Source organism: Mus caroli, chromosome 8 (assembly GCF_900094665.2).
Source record: "Mus caroli chromosome 8, CAROLI_EIJ_v1.1, whole genome shotgun sequence".
NCBI classification, from domain to species: domain Eukaryota; kingdom Metazoa; phylum Chordata; class Mammalia; order Rodentia; family Muridae; genus Mus; species Mus caroli.
In genome coordinates, this window is record NC_034577.1 from 116,000,660 (window position 1) to 116,013,154 (window position 12,495).

Here is a 12,495-nt window from a genome sequence, read left to right on the forward strand (position 1 = left end):
GTGCCAGATCTCGTTACGGATGGTTGTGAGCCACCATGTGGTTGCTGGGATTTGAACTCTGGACCTTCGGAAGAGCAGTTGGGTGCTCTTACCCACTGAGCCATCTCACCAGCCCGGTTTTTTTTTTTTTTTTATGATGAAATTGTTATCAGCTTTCTGTGTGAATATGTAAGGTGACTGGTCATGAACATTTCCACTTTGGAGGCTGGACAGCAGCTTTTTTTTTTCCCCTGAGACAGAGCTGAGGGTGCCTGGAACGTGCTCTGTACACCAGTTTGGCCTCAGACTCTGCTAAGAGATCTGCCTGCCTCTGAGGGCTGGGATTAAAGGTGTGTGCCACCATGTGGTGGTACACTCATGGCTCAGCAGCCCTTTACAGTGGGCCTGGCTAATGTTTGTGACTGCTCAGCTGGTGACCATGGTAGGTGACTTCAGGCTGCCTAACTTCCTCCACCACACTCTGTCTGTCTGTCTGTGCAATCTGTAGTTCTTCAGTGACCTTAAGGTATTGCTAATGTTGCAAACATGAGGAGTACCTGCAGTCTCCCAGGTTTTAATCTCAGTTCCTCTAAGCGCACAGGAAATAGTAAATGTCAGCACAAAGTCAAGTCAAGTGGGGTAAATCAGGGCAGTGATTAAAGCATGCACTAAATGTTGTTGGTGTCGAGGGAAGAGACATCTGGTTGGTTTGGGCACTGGGGAAGGCTCCTAAAAGATGACACCAAATCTGAGTTTCTGGGAGGTGAGGACTGCTGCAGTGTTAGGTAAGAAAATCACAGCCTTGTGTGCCGGGAAACTGATTAGAGAGTGATGAAGAAGGCAGGAGACAAAATCAAGAACATAAGCAAAAGGTATTGTCTAAAAGAATTTCATGCTGGCGGTGTTGCACGCCAGTAGGCTGAAGGAGGCAGAGGCAGGAGGATCATGAGTTTGAGGCCAGCCTGGGCTACACATTTTGGGGATAGAGAGATGACTCAGCAGTTAAGAGCATTGACCGCTCTTCCAGAGGACCTGAGTTCAGTTCCCAGCAACCATATGGCGGCTCACAACCATCTACAATGGGATCCCATACCCTCTTCTGGTATATTTGAAGACAACTACAGTTCTCAGATACATAAAATGAATAAGTCTTATTTCACATACCATGGGTATTCATGGATTTTATAGAGGACTAATTTTCTCTGCGTTTATGGTCTAGAAAGTCTAAGAAAACTACTGGGTTTCTGGCGCGATTGTCTGCATTAGTGAGATCTTTCACGCTAAAGAAACTCAGGGTGGGGAGGATGTGATCCATAGGCATAGGGGTCAGTCAGGACGAGCGTCTGGCCTAGGGCACAGAGTCTGGGAAGCACAAAGCATGAGGATTTTATGCACAGATATTTGGGGCAGAAGGCCTTGGCACGGGGAACCAGTCGTATCTAGGACCTAAGGAAAGTGGGGGCAGTCTGAAGTCTGGGTTCCTGTGGTTTGGCAACTGGGCAGATGCTGATCTCTCAATGATAGGAAATACAGGGGAGGAGCAGGTCTAGTCAGGTAGAAAAACAGTTTCGGTCTAGGATGTAAAATTGTCAGCTGTGGATTATCATGATCCGGATCAGTTACATCCTAAATGTCTGGGAGGCATCCAAGTAGAGTTAGGTATGTGGTACCCAAGCAAAAGAGGAGAGTGTGACTGAGAATGTGGATTCGCCAAGTCCTTGGCAGGTAGGATGCATCTGAAGCTAGCTAGGTGTGCACTCTTCCAAAGAGACTGTGTATGTGTAAACATGTGCGTGTGCGTCCATATCTGTGCCCTAAATGCACAATCCAGATCCATGGTCCCATGTTAAGACCGCCCAGTGAACGGCCCAGGCTCTTGTATATTCCATCTCAGACTGACCTGGCCTGGCAAGGGGTCCTGCTCTGATTCACTGTTCAGTCTTGCTTTATGTGTTTCACTACCATGGCTTTATATCTCACAGGAAGGAAGTGTGCTATCTCTTCAGAATGTTCATGGCCACCTCTGTGTGGCAGGACTTTGCATTGCTAACTCTTTTTTAATATCAAGGACCCAACGCAAACATTGCCTGAACCACTCAGTATGAAGTACTTCCTCATTAACAGCCTGCTTTATCTCCTCGAGTTCATTCTGTGGTGGATCACAGCAGTCATTGTACTGGCTGGCCAAGGCTGATGGTTAAAGGTTCATGGCATTTGTAAGTCTATTGGTAAGACAGCCATTAATAAAAACCAAAGTTTAAGTTACTTAAAATTACACTTACACATTTTCTACAAAATAAAGATAAGTATTACCAAGCACCATTTCCTAAGTATTTACTGAACACCACTGTTATCTCTTTTTGAGAGGTTGTTCTCTTAGAGAAAGGTTGTACTCCTCTATCATCTGGTCCTGCTGTGCATCTTGGCCAGTGCTGGAGAAGTATGAGCTGCCCTTGATGGGAGTACATTTGTCACAGAGTGCCAAAGCCTGGGCCCCACTGCAGGTCACTGACCAGCACACTGCCTCAGTGGAGTCCCTCCCAGCTGAGCTTGTCTGTCTTTGCTGAAGGGCATGTTTCTCTCTGTGCAGTGTCTGCTTGCCCTATTTTTGCTGCATTCCCAACTTATAGCAAAGGGCCTGGTGCAGAGAGCTCTGAGGGGCCACTTGTTGAAGGCAAGCAGTGGGGAGGGAGGCTCTGGGAGGGCACAAGGGACAACCTGAGGTGGGGAACACGCTTCAGCCAGACCTTCCTACTGGATTATCATTTGTACTGTGTTCTTGGTAAGTAGCCATTCAAATGTGTTTGCTTGCTGGCAGTAATTACGGCTCCTGCATGCTATAATCCTTTGCATAGGAGGGGCAGGTGGTAGGTGTCATGCTGACTTGAGTGCATAAAAAGATGTGCCTTGATATTACAGACTAGGGAACAAGGGGGTACGGGCAGAGGGATGGGAGAGTTGTCATACCTCCTTGTCAAGCCTGCCATCCATCCATCTATCAGTCATCATCTGCCTGCTCCCCTGGATTTGGGTTCATAGTTGTCCTGGATTCCACCCTCAACAAGTTTCCCAATAATGATGACATTGTCCTTTTACCTCCTAAGGTCAAGAGTAGGAAAGGAAGTTTCTAAGCTCTTCCTTGCCCTTACATTATGTAATAGTAGTTTCTTGAGTCCCAAGTTTGAGCGCTGTTACTTTATTAAGGAGAACTGTAAAGTTTAAGAAGGCTTTCGAGTCTAACAAGCAAAAAGCATGTGTTATGTTAGGATGGCTGCTGTGTCTTAAGAGACGGGGAGGGGTGGGGGGTGGCAGGCATAGCAGGCCCTACCCTGACTCTGAAAATGACCTTGGCCTTATTCTAAGTAGATGGAACTCATGTAAGTATTTTAAAAAGCAAAGAACAACCTGTGTTTTGAGTATGTGATGGCAGGCAGGAGGATGAACTAGGGCACCATTTAGGCAAGGATGTCCTTGTGTTTGTTGTGCAGGCTGTTGGGTAGCCTCACTGAGAGTGGGGCCTGTGGATGTTGAATAGATGCTCTACAGTCTCTAAGGCCACAGTAAGGAGGTTGGGAGGAATGATGCCTAAGGTGTAGGTGAGATGACAGTTGATAGCTAAGATTTCAAGAGAATAATCAGGTTGTAGAACCAAGCCAAACAGTGGGCAGGCTTTGGAGAAGTGTGGTGGGAGAAGCACCAGCCGTGGGGTTGGAAGTACGTGACCATTCTCAGCTGTGGCGGGGCAGGGGAGTGACCCAGGGGCGTGCGTTTGTCTAGCCTGCATGCAGTAGCACCACAAAACCAACCAAACCAAATGCCCAGCGTTTGTGGAAGGCCAAGAGGTGAGGACTGGAGGAGGTGAGCCAGTATAGTTTGTTTTTTGTTTTGGGTTTTTTTTTTGGGGGGGGGGGTTGGAGGGAACGTCTCAGTTTAAACGTCAGTGAATTGGAGGAAGGTGGTAGACTTGTTATTGCTGTTGATGAGAGAGCACTGAATTCAATACCAAAGTCAGGACATTTCAGAACCATTGGATGAGGGGAAAGAAGACTAGCAGATGCTGGCCCAGCCAAAGCAGGCTCACACTGAATCCTCTGTGGTTGTCTTTAAAAACAGTTGTGCCTTTTCATATAATTCCAAGTAGTGGAATACAACCCGAGTGTGCCACAGTGAGATTAATAAAATTAAAACAGAGGAAGACAAAATAATGGAAGAAGTGTAAATGACAAAAATCAGGTTGACAGCCTCAGTGTGCATCTGGTGGAGAGACAGGTCTCCGTGCTTAGGAACAAGCATTCCTTAGAGTAGTCTTCACTTTAGGGCATTACACATAAAATTAGATTTTTTTTGTTTTTGGTTTTTTGTTTGTACTTTGCCTGCATTTTCTGAATTTTTAAGCGAGCTCAAAGTCACTTTGGTAATTGAAAAAAAATGAAGATGTTATGAAACATGGTAATAATGTAACAAGTTGTTTTAGAACAGTATTTACTCTAAAGGGATAGGGAGAAACAGGAGAGAGAAATTACACATGGCATGACCCGTGTTTTTAATAAGACACACGTGTTTCGGTAGTGCTGTGGGTACCTCATGTTGACATGGTGCCATACACATGCATGGCAGTCAATGTGGAAGCCACAGGTCCCACTGAGCTGTGTCTCTGCTGCTTGGGAGCTGAGGGCCCGCCAGCAGGCAGGTGACCCTGCGTCTTGAGATTCCTGTGGATGGACAACAGCTGCTCAGAGTTTGCAGTGGAACTTGTTCTTCAGCATGTCAAGCTCTCAGAATAGCCCGGGCATTTAGCAGCTGGCCGAGCTCACTGTAGTCATCATACCTACCACTGTTAATTAGTTGGTCAGGAAAGCATTGTTGTAAGAGGACCCTGTACTCTCTGAAGGGAGAACAAGGATTTGGTGGATGGCAACGAGCTGGGCTCACAAATGTTGAACAGGGGGAGGTGGAGTAAACTCCTTGTTTTATTTGACTCTGTTTTTTCTTGTGTAGGCTGGGCTGGCCTTGAACCATGCCGGTTTTTACCCACCTCTGAAGGGCAGGGACTACAGAGGCTTGTACCAACACACCCAGCTTTGTTTGGGGTTTCTTTTTTTTTTTTTTTTTGGGGTTTCTAATTTTTTTTTTTTTTTTTTTTTTTTTTTTTTTTTTTTTTTTTTTTTTGGTTTTTTTGGTTTTTTGAGACAGGGTTTCTCTGTGTTGCCTTGACTGTCCTGGAACTCACTCTGTAGACCAGGCTGGCCTCGAACTCAGAAATCCGCCTGCCTCTGCCTCCCGAGTGCTGGGATTAAAGGCATGCGCTACCACGCCCGGCGTGTTTTTATTTTTTTAAAGCTAAATAGAGGCAGACAAAATGAATTGTAGGTGTGGTACTGAGTTTACAGGACAGAAATACAGCGGTCAGTAGGCCGTCTGCTCAGTGCGGTGGTGCTTGTGAAGTCCTGAAAGGCCTTAGGTTCAATCCCTGGTCCAACAAAGCAAAACCACCAGCTCACCATTCGTGCTGGGTAAGATGCGGAGATGAAGATTGAGTTCAAGGTTGTCTTTTGGTACAGAGAGTTTGAGCCCAGGCGGGGCTACATAAAGCCCTGTCTAATAATAATTAGTAATAATAATTGAGTGCCAATTACAGATGGTGTTGGCGCCAACTTTCCTTTGTCTAAGCCTAGCATTAGAACACTTGTAGTTGTTGCTCAGGTGTCACGTTGGGGCAGAGGGAAGCCGTGGTAATTCTTCCTTTCCACTGGGCTCCTTACTTTCCTTCATTTCCTGCCTCACAGAAAGACCTCAAAAAGTGGGACGAGTTTGAAGATCTGTTAGAGGAGAGGAGACACATCAGTGACTTCAAATTTGCAATGAAGTGCTACACCCCGCCCTTGTATAGGGGGATCACCCCCTGCAAGCCAGGGGACATCAAGTCCATTGTCCTCGGTTCTGAAGAGATCAACTATGTCATTAAGCAGGTAAGAGCAGAGTTCTTCAGGCATAGCCAGCCGCCTCTAATATAAGTGGGTTCGTCCGCTGGTTCTCTGAATTTATTTTATCATCTCAAGTTTAGCTGCATGGCACGCAAACGCGTGCTATCATTTTGTTAAAACACTGGAAGGCCAGCAGAGAAGTAACATGGTGCCAAATGCATGGTATGTTATGAATCACAACTTGTACTGAAGAGCCCACAGCTTGAGGGGCCGGTTAGTTACAAGCAAAGCTAATTTGGTGTAGGGAGTGAGAGGTGGGGGGGGGGGGGCAGTTAACTCTACCTGACAAAGATCCAGGTTTCCCTAGTGAAGAGGGTAAAGAGAGTTTCTAGCCGGATAGATCATGTCACACCTCCACATGAAAGCTGTATGAGAATCTCGGAGGAATCCTGTGCCTCTGTCTCACCCCTGTGTCAGCTGCATTCAAATGTTGGCTGTAGGATCTTGGATCGGTAGCTTTTCAAGAAGCCCGGAACTCTGGAGCTGCAGTTTATTTTCAGAACAGGAGGTCAGAGCGAAGGTTCACGTAGAATGCTGCATAGATTCAGTCTGACCAGTATGGAGGACAGAAACTGTGGGGAAATGCAGGGAACTCCAGGGCGAGTGGGGCTCAGTGGGGCTGGGAAGCTCTGATGCTCACTTGGGGTGTGCTGTGTAGATGGGGTGTAGGAGCACTGCTCAGGTTTTACTTTAATGTGGACCTTGACCCACGCCCTTAATCCCTGTGCTTTGCTCTGCCCTTATTACCATGGAAATGTTGTTCTCTGTGGTTAGGCCTGTTTCATGAAGAAAGACAAGTTTCCTCACCGCTGCATACTCAGGGACAGTACTAGAGCACCCAAGGCATGTTTTGCAGAAAGTTAACTCCAGTTGGGTGTGGCTGTTTTGGGATGGGGTGGGTTCCGAGAGACACATCATGATGTGGAAGCCCCATGGCATCCTGATGTGAAACTAGGAACCAGAGGGCTCCACAGGCCAGGGGTCTAGGCTAGGTGGTTGGTACGCACGTATAGTGGAACTATTGCTTCTTGATCCAAGGTGAACAAAATGTAAGATTAAAATCAGTGAGAAAGACAGTGATTCTGTCTGACCCTGAGAGTGTCCCTAGGGAAGCAGCGTACTGCATGTTTTGTTTTGATTGGGTTTCTTTGCCATGCTAGGAATGAAATTCAGGGTCCTGCACATGGTAGGCAGATGCCCTACAACCTTGCTGCATCTCCAGCAGCATGCACGTGGTGTTACAGTGATGGTGTTCCCTCTGCATGAGAAGGGGCTGCAGAGGCTCATGGGGCTCAGACAGGTCTCTAGTCCTCTTGTTTCCACTCCTCAGTGCTGAGATTACACGGGCGCACCCTAGTGGGACTTATAATAACCTTCTCCTCCATGCATAAGAAGGCATACACACACAGTACACACAGTATGTACATACGCCTTAGCATGGCGGTTCATCATTCTGAAGCATTGCATGCTGGGATGATTACCGGGTTCTGTCCTCACAGGCTGGTGATCCTGAGGGTTGCCACCCATTTGAATCAGGTGAGCTAGGAGTCCACGGCAGCTCTGGTGGCGCTGAGTGGTGGGAAGTTTTCAACACTGTTGTCATCGTGCAGAATCACTCTCGTCAGTGTATGTGGTCAGCCACTGACAAAAGCACTGTACACTATGTGACGCCTGGCTTCTGTGGTGCCCACAAGTCACTCATTGGTAGCTCAGGTTGGCCTCAAGGTCTGGCTGGGTTCTTCAAGTGTTGGGATTTCAGACTTGAAAGCGTTTTTTGTCGGTCGGTCAGTCGGTTGGTTTTTTGCTTGAACTTTCATCTCCCCATTGTTGTTCCTGCCTTGCAGTTACTCTGGCTTCTCTTTTTCCCTGGCTCCTGCTTACTTTTCCTTAGGTGGCTTGGGTTAATGTGGTTGGTTGCTGGGTCACTGTTTGAGATAAGCTGTGAGGAAATGAAGGAGTGCACTGAGAGGTAGTGCTATCCAGTCCTCCTTCCTGGATTAGGTTAGGGCAGATAAGTAGTAGATGAAGGGTCTGGCAACACTGCTCTCTGTGTGCATGAGTAATGTGCCAGAGGTCAACCTTGGTTGCCATTTCTCAAGAGCCACGTGGATTCTTTTTTAGTTTCTAGCCTTTAAACCTTCTTAAATTGAATCCTTTTTCACAGAACATGGTGCTGTGCCCTTATGGTCCTGGCAGTCAGTAGGCTGAGGTGGGGTGGGAGGACAGTGAGTTCAAGGTCAGCCTGTGCCACAGAGGACCTTTGCCTAACAAAGGAAAAGAAGTGCCATGCATCATTCACTGGGTTAGTGAATCAGGTCAGGCTTGTCCCAGAAAGCACGTGCTGTCTCAGACTTCCATCACAGGTCGCTTTGCAGTCTGTGTGTCAGAACTCATCTCCGCTTTGCCTTCTTTTCAGCTTTCTAGGGAGTCGCTGACAGGTGTGGATGTCCTCCGAGAGGAAGCCAGTGAGATCCTCGAGGAAATGAGCCACAAACTGCGCATAGGAGCCATTCGGTTCTTTGCCTTTGTTCTGAGCAAAATCTTTAAACAGATCTTCTCAAAGGTGTGTGTGAATGAAGAAGGCATTCAAAAGGTGAGGATGGCTGGTACTGACGTTCTTGGCTTATCCTGTGGTATAATCCATTCTAGGATGTTCCTTCCACTTGGACTGAATGTTGAGGGTGGGTTGTTAGGCACCCACTATGGCCCTAGGGGACATGTTGTCTGTGGCTTGTCCTTCTTAATGTCAGACTTACAGACTTACAGCTTAGTCAAGTAAGACTTACAGACACTTAGTGTCACACATTCACAGGTTACAAAGTGATAGAGGGATTTTCTCTGTGCTCATGCAGATTCCTAGCAAACGTTTCCGTTATCCATCGCCTATGCTGGTGTGATTTTTATGTAAGCATATTCTCTTAGGATTTGGTGGTCAAGGTCAGTTAACTTGGTTTATAACACAAGCAATAGACCTGATTGCCAGCTTTCCACTTGCCACAGCTATATCCTTATGTGTTGCTTCTCTGCTTTAGAGACAGGATCTCTAGCCTATACTGGCCTTGAACTACCCAAGTGACCAAGGAGGACCTTATTTCTGATTCTCCTGCCTTCATCCTCCCAAATGTCCCAAATGCTGAGCTGACAGGCATGAGCTCCCCCGGCCTCTCAGGTGTGAGCTCCCTCGGCCTCTCAGGTGTGAGCCTCCGTGCTCAGCCATAATTTACTTCTCTGTTTTCTGATTTAACTTGTGTCACTTCAGTGACGTGAGAACTGAAGTTTTTGAAAATCTGACTTTTTTTCCAAGCTACAACGCGCTGTCCAGGAGCACCCTGTGGTCCTGCTGCCCAGTCACCGCAGCTACATTGACTTCCTCATGCTGTCCTTCATTCTCTACAGCTATGACCTGCCTGTGCCGGTGATCGCAGCAGGAATGGGTAGGTGCATCGTCTTCATCTGTGCTTCTCCCTGTGCAGACTTAGCACGCACTGCAGTAATGATGCGAGTACTAGAGAATCTGAAGGGTCCCTATCTGCCATGCTGTGGTGGACCAGTTCCACTGTGAATGATGGCCTCAGTGTTGTAGCGACTGTGTCTGGATTCCCTTCCCTTTTAAAGCTCAGTGATAGTCCTGTGTGTGGATGGACCACACTCATTTTATCCTTCAACTTTCCTGTCTGTGAACACTTTGCCTGCTTCTGTCATTTGGTTGTTTCAGGTGGCACAGGGTCTCAGTCAGGTCACTGCTGGTGCGAATAGACGAGAGCAGCTAGGGAGGAAAGGGCTCTTGTCACTCAGAACGCTATGTAAGAGTTCACTGTCACAATCAGTGAGGGAGGGACCTGGAGCAGGAGCTGATGCAGGGGCTATGGAGGGTGCTGCTTACTGGCTTGCCCAAACCCTCTCCCCCAATGGCTTGTTCAGCCTGCTTTCTTACAGAACTCAGGACCACCAGCCCAGGGATGGCACCACCCATAATGTGTTGGGCCCTCCCACATCCATTATTAATCAAGAAAATGGCCCTACAGACCCGCCCACAGGCAATCTGATGGAAGTGTTTTCTCAACTCAATCTTCTCTTCCCAGAAGTCTCTTGTGTCAAGGTGACAGAAAACATCTGGGCAGTACCTGACCCTCAGCAAGCATGCCTCTGGTCTCACGGAAACCTAGCTTTACTTGTTTGAGGCCCATCATCCTGTTGTGTGTTGTGTCCACGCTGCTCTGCTCCCAGCAGTGGCGCAGAGGAGTGGGACTTACTTATGTCCCTGTGAGTGTTCGCAGTGCACATACTTTTCTTTCTTTAGTAGCAACTATCTCCGTGCTGTGACGTGGTTATTGTTTGGTTGTTTGAGTTTTGAGATGGGATCTATATGACCCTGGTTGGCCTTGACTTTCTCAGCTCTCCAGGTGTGGGGTATACTGGCCCCGGTGTCGATGTGTCTTTGTGGGTCTGTGTCCCATCTTTTGGGTTATTCACCTTTTTGCCATTGAGTTAATGGGAGTCCTCTGTGTCCTGGGCACTTACCTACAGATACAGGATCGGCCTGTTTATCTCTACCCTGCCGTTCTGTTGACTTTGTCCTTTGATACACGGACTCATATGTTTCCAGACAATCTGTTTGTCCTGGGTATTTACTGTCAAAACCAAGAAGCTGTTATCAAATTGGGTATCAGGAAGTTTTTCTCTGATACTCATTTGAGAGTTATAGATCGAGGCCTTCCACTTGGTTCTTTGAGCCACACAGTTGGCTTTTGTGCTATAGAATTCATGTGTCATGTTGCCTTGACACTGTGGGTGTAGACTGTGCAAGCATTGTCCCTCCAAGCCATGCTGCTTTGTTAGTGTGTCTGCTTTTATAGAATTCATCTGCAGAGTCTGTGTTGCACTGGTTCCCTTACAAGGTCTCCAGGGAAGTAGAGATTCTAGTATTTAAGAGTAGTGAATCAGTAGACAGCTGCAGGACTTACACTCCTTAAAATGTACATCCTTCTGCATAGACAGGTGAGGAAGTGACTTAAACGCTAGGGAAAACGAAACTATTTAAAACTGTTGGGAGAACCTTGCCTTTTCTTGTAGCCCTGCTTTATTTAATTCATTTCATTAAAAGTAGGTTGATATTTTTATCTGGTTGTGGAGAGATTCAAGTAGGTTATCATGGGTCTCTAGGTTAGGAATGGCACGTGCTGCCCTGTTTCAGAGCATGGCTGAGGATATTGACCTCTGACATTTTTGTCATGTTGCCTTGCCATTGCCTCTGTCCCTGGTGGCCTGAAAATACCATGGAGCCAAGAGAGATACAGGGTACTCTCCCAGAAGGGATCTGGCCACAGTCTCTTATAAAATTCCATTAGATGTCTTCTGTTTAGATGCTTCCTTTGTGAGTGTGTGTTTTATATGCATGTATGTACACGTGTGAGGATACATATTCATATGTGTGCACCTGTGTGTGTATGTGTGGTGTGTGTGTGGTGTGTGTGGTGTGTGTGTGTGTGTGTGTGTGTGTGTGTGTGTAGGCCAGAGGTTGGCACTGAGTATCTCTTTCTGTTGGTCAACACCTTATTTTAAGAGACAGGGTCTCACTGAACCTGGAGCTCATTGGCTCGGCTAAACTGACTGGCCAGTCAGCTCCAGACATCCCGCTGCCATTGCCTCCCACACAGCACTGCAGCACAGGTGTGTGCTTCCACCCTTGGTGTCACGTGGGTCCTCATGCTTGTGTGGTGGACACTCACACTGAGCCTTCTCTCTGGCTCTTTTCTGCTCTTTTTTTCTAGAGTTGATCTCAGAAGTGTAAGTATTGCTGTCACAGGGCACATGTCACATCCATGAACTTGTCAGTGGTGTTTACATTCAGGTCTTTGTTCACATACTGTCCCTCCCTGTGTTTTAGACTTCCTGGGAATGAGAGTGGTCAGTGAGCTGCTCAGGATGTCTGGGGCCTTCTTCATGCGACGCACTTTTGGAGGAAATAAACTCTACTGGGCCGTATTCTCTGAATATGTGAAGACCATGCTACGGGTAAGCAGGTGCTTCAGGGACCTGGAGCTGCCTTCACTCTGGATAGACCTCTGGCTGCCTTTCCCCTCAGGAAGCGCACCCGCTCCTTACCAGCGGCCCCTCATCTGAGATGTGCCCTTTTAAGTCTTGCTGTGAGCAAGGGGCAGGGGGCACTTGGAATAAGGATCAGAAGCCATTTATGTATAAGGTTGGGGATGTGGCTTGGTACAGTGCATGCCTAGGATATGGGAGGTTCTGGGTGTTTCTTCCCCCAACGCCCCACCCCCCCTTCTCTCACAGACACTCTCTCTCTCTCTCTCTCTCTCTCTCTCTCTCACACACACACACACACACACACACATACCATGGGACATGTGGAGGAAACAAAAGAGGCCTGTGTTATTTTGAGAGTAGGTGTACTAGCTATTTTTGTGTCAACTTGACACAGCTGAGTTATCACAGAGAAAGGCGCTTCAGTTGAGGAAATGCCTCCATGAGATCCAACTGTAAGGCATTTTCTCAATTAGTGATCAAGGGG

The 12,495-nt window shown here is 47.4% G+C and overlaps 1 protein-coding gene across 2 annotated transcripts in view; it reads left to right on the forward strand.

Moving 5' to 3' along the window:
* Positions 1 to 12,495, forward strand: part of Gnpat (glyceronephosphate O-acyltransferase) — a 28,284-nt gene that overhangs the window by 2,412 nt on the left and 13,377 nt on the right. Inside the window, exons 2-5 of one of the 2 annotated variants that reach the window (XM_021169384.1) lie at positions 5,766 to 5,948; positions 8,380 to 8,556; positions 9,268 to 9,397; positions 11,851 to 11,978. In XM_021169384.1, the coding sequence (XP_021025043.1) occupies positions 5,766 to 5,948; positions 8,380 to 8,556; positions 9,268 to 9,397; positions 11,851 to 11,978 (618 nt within the window). The remainder of the gene's footprint in view (positions 1 to 5,765; positions 5,949 to 8,379; positions 8,557 to 9,267; positions 9,398 to 11,850; positions 11,979 to 12,495) is intronic. The other variant, XM_021169385.2, reaches the window with a different exon arrangement.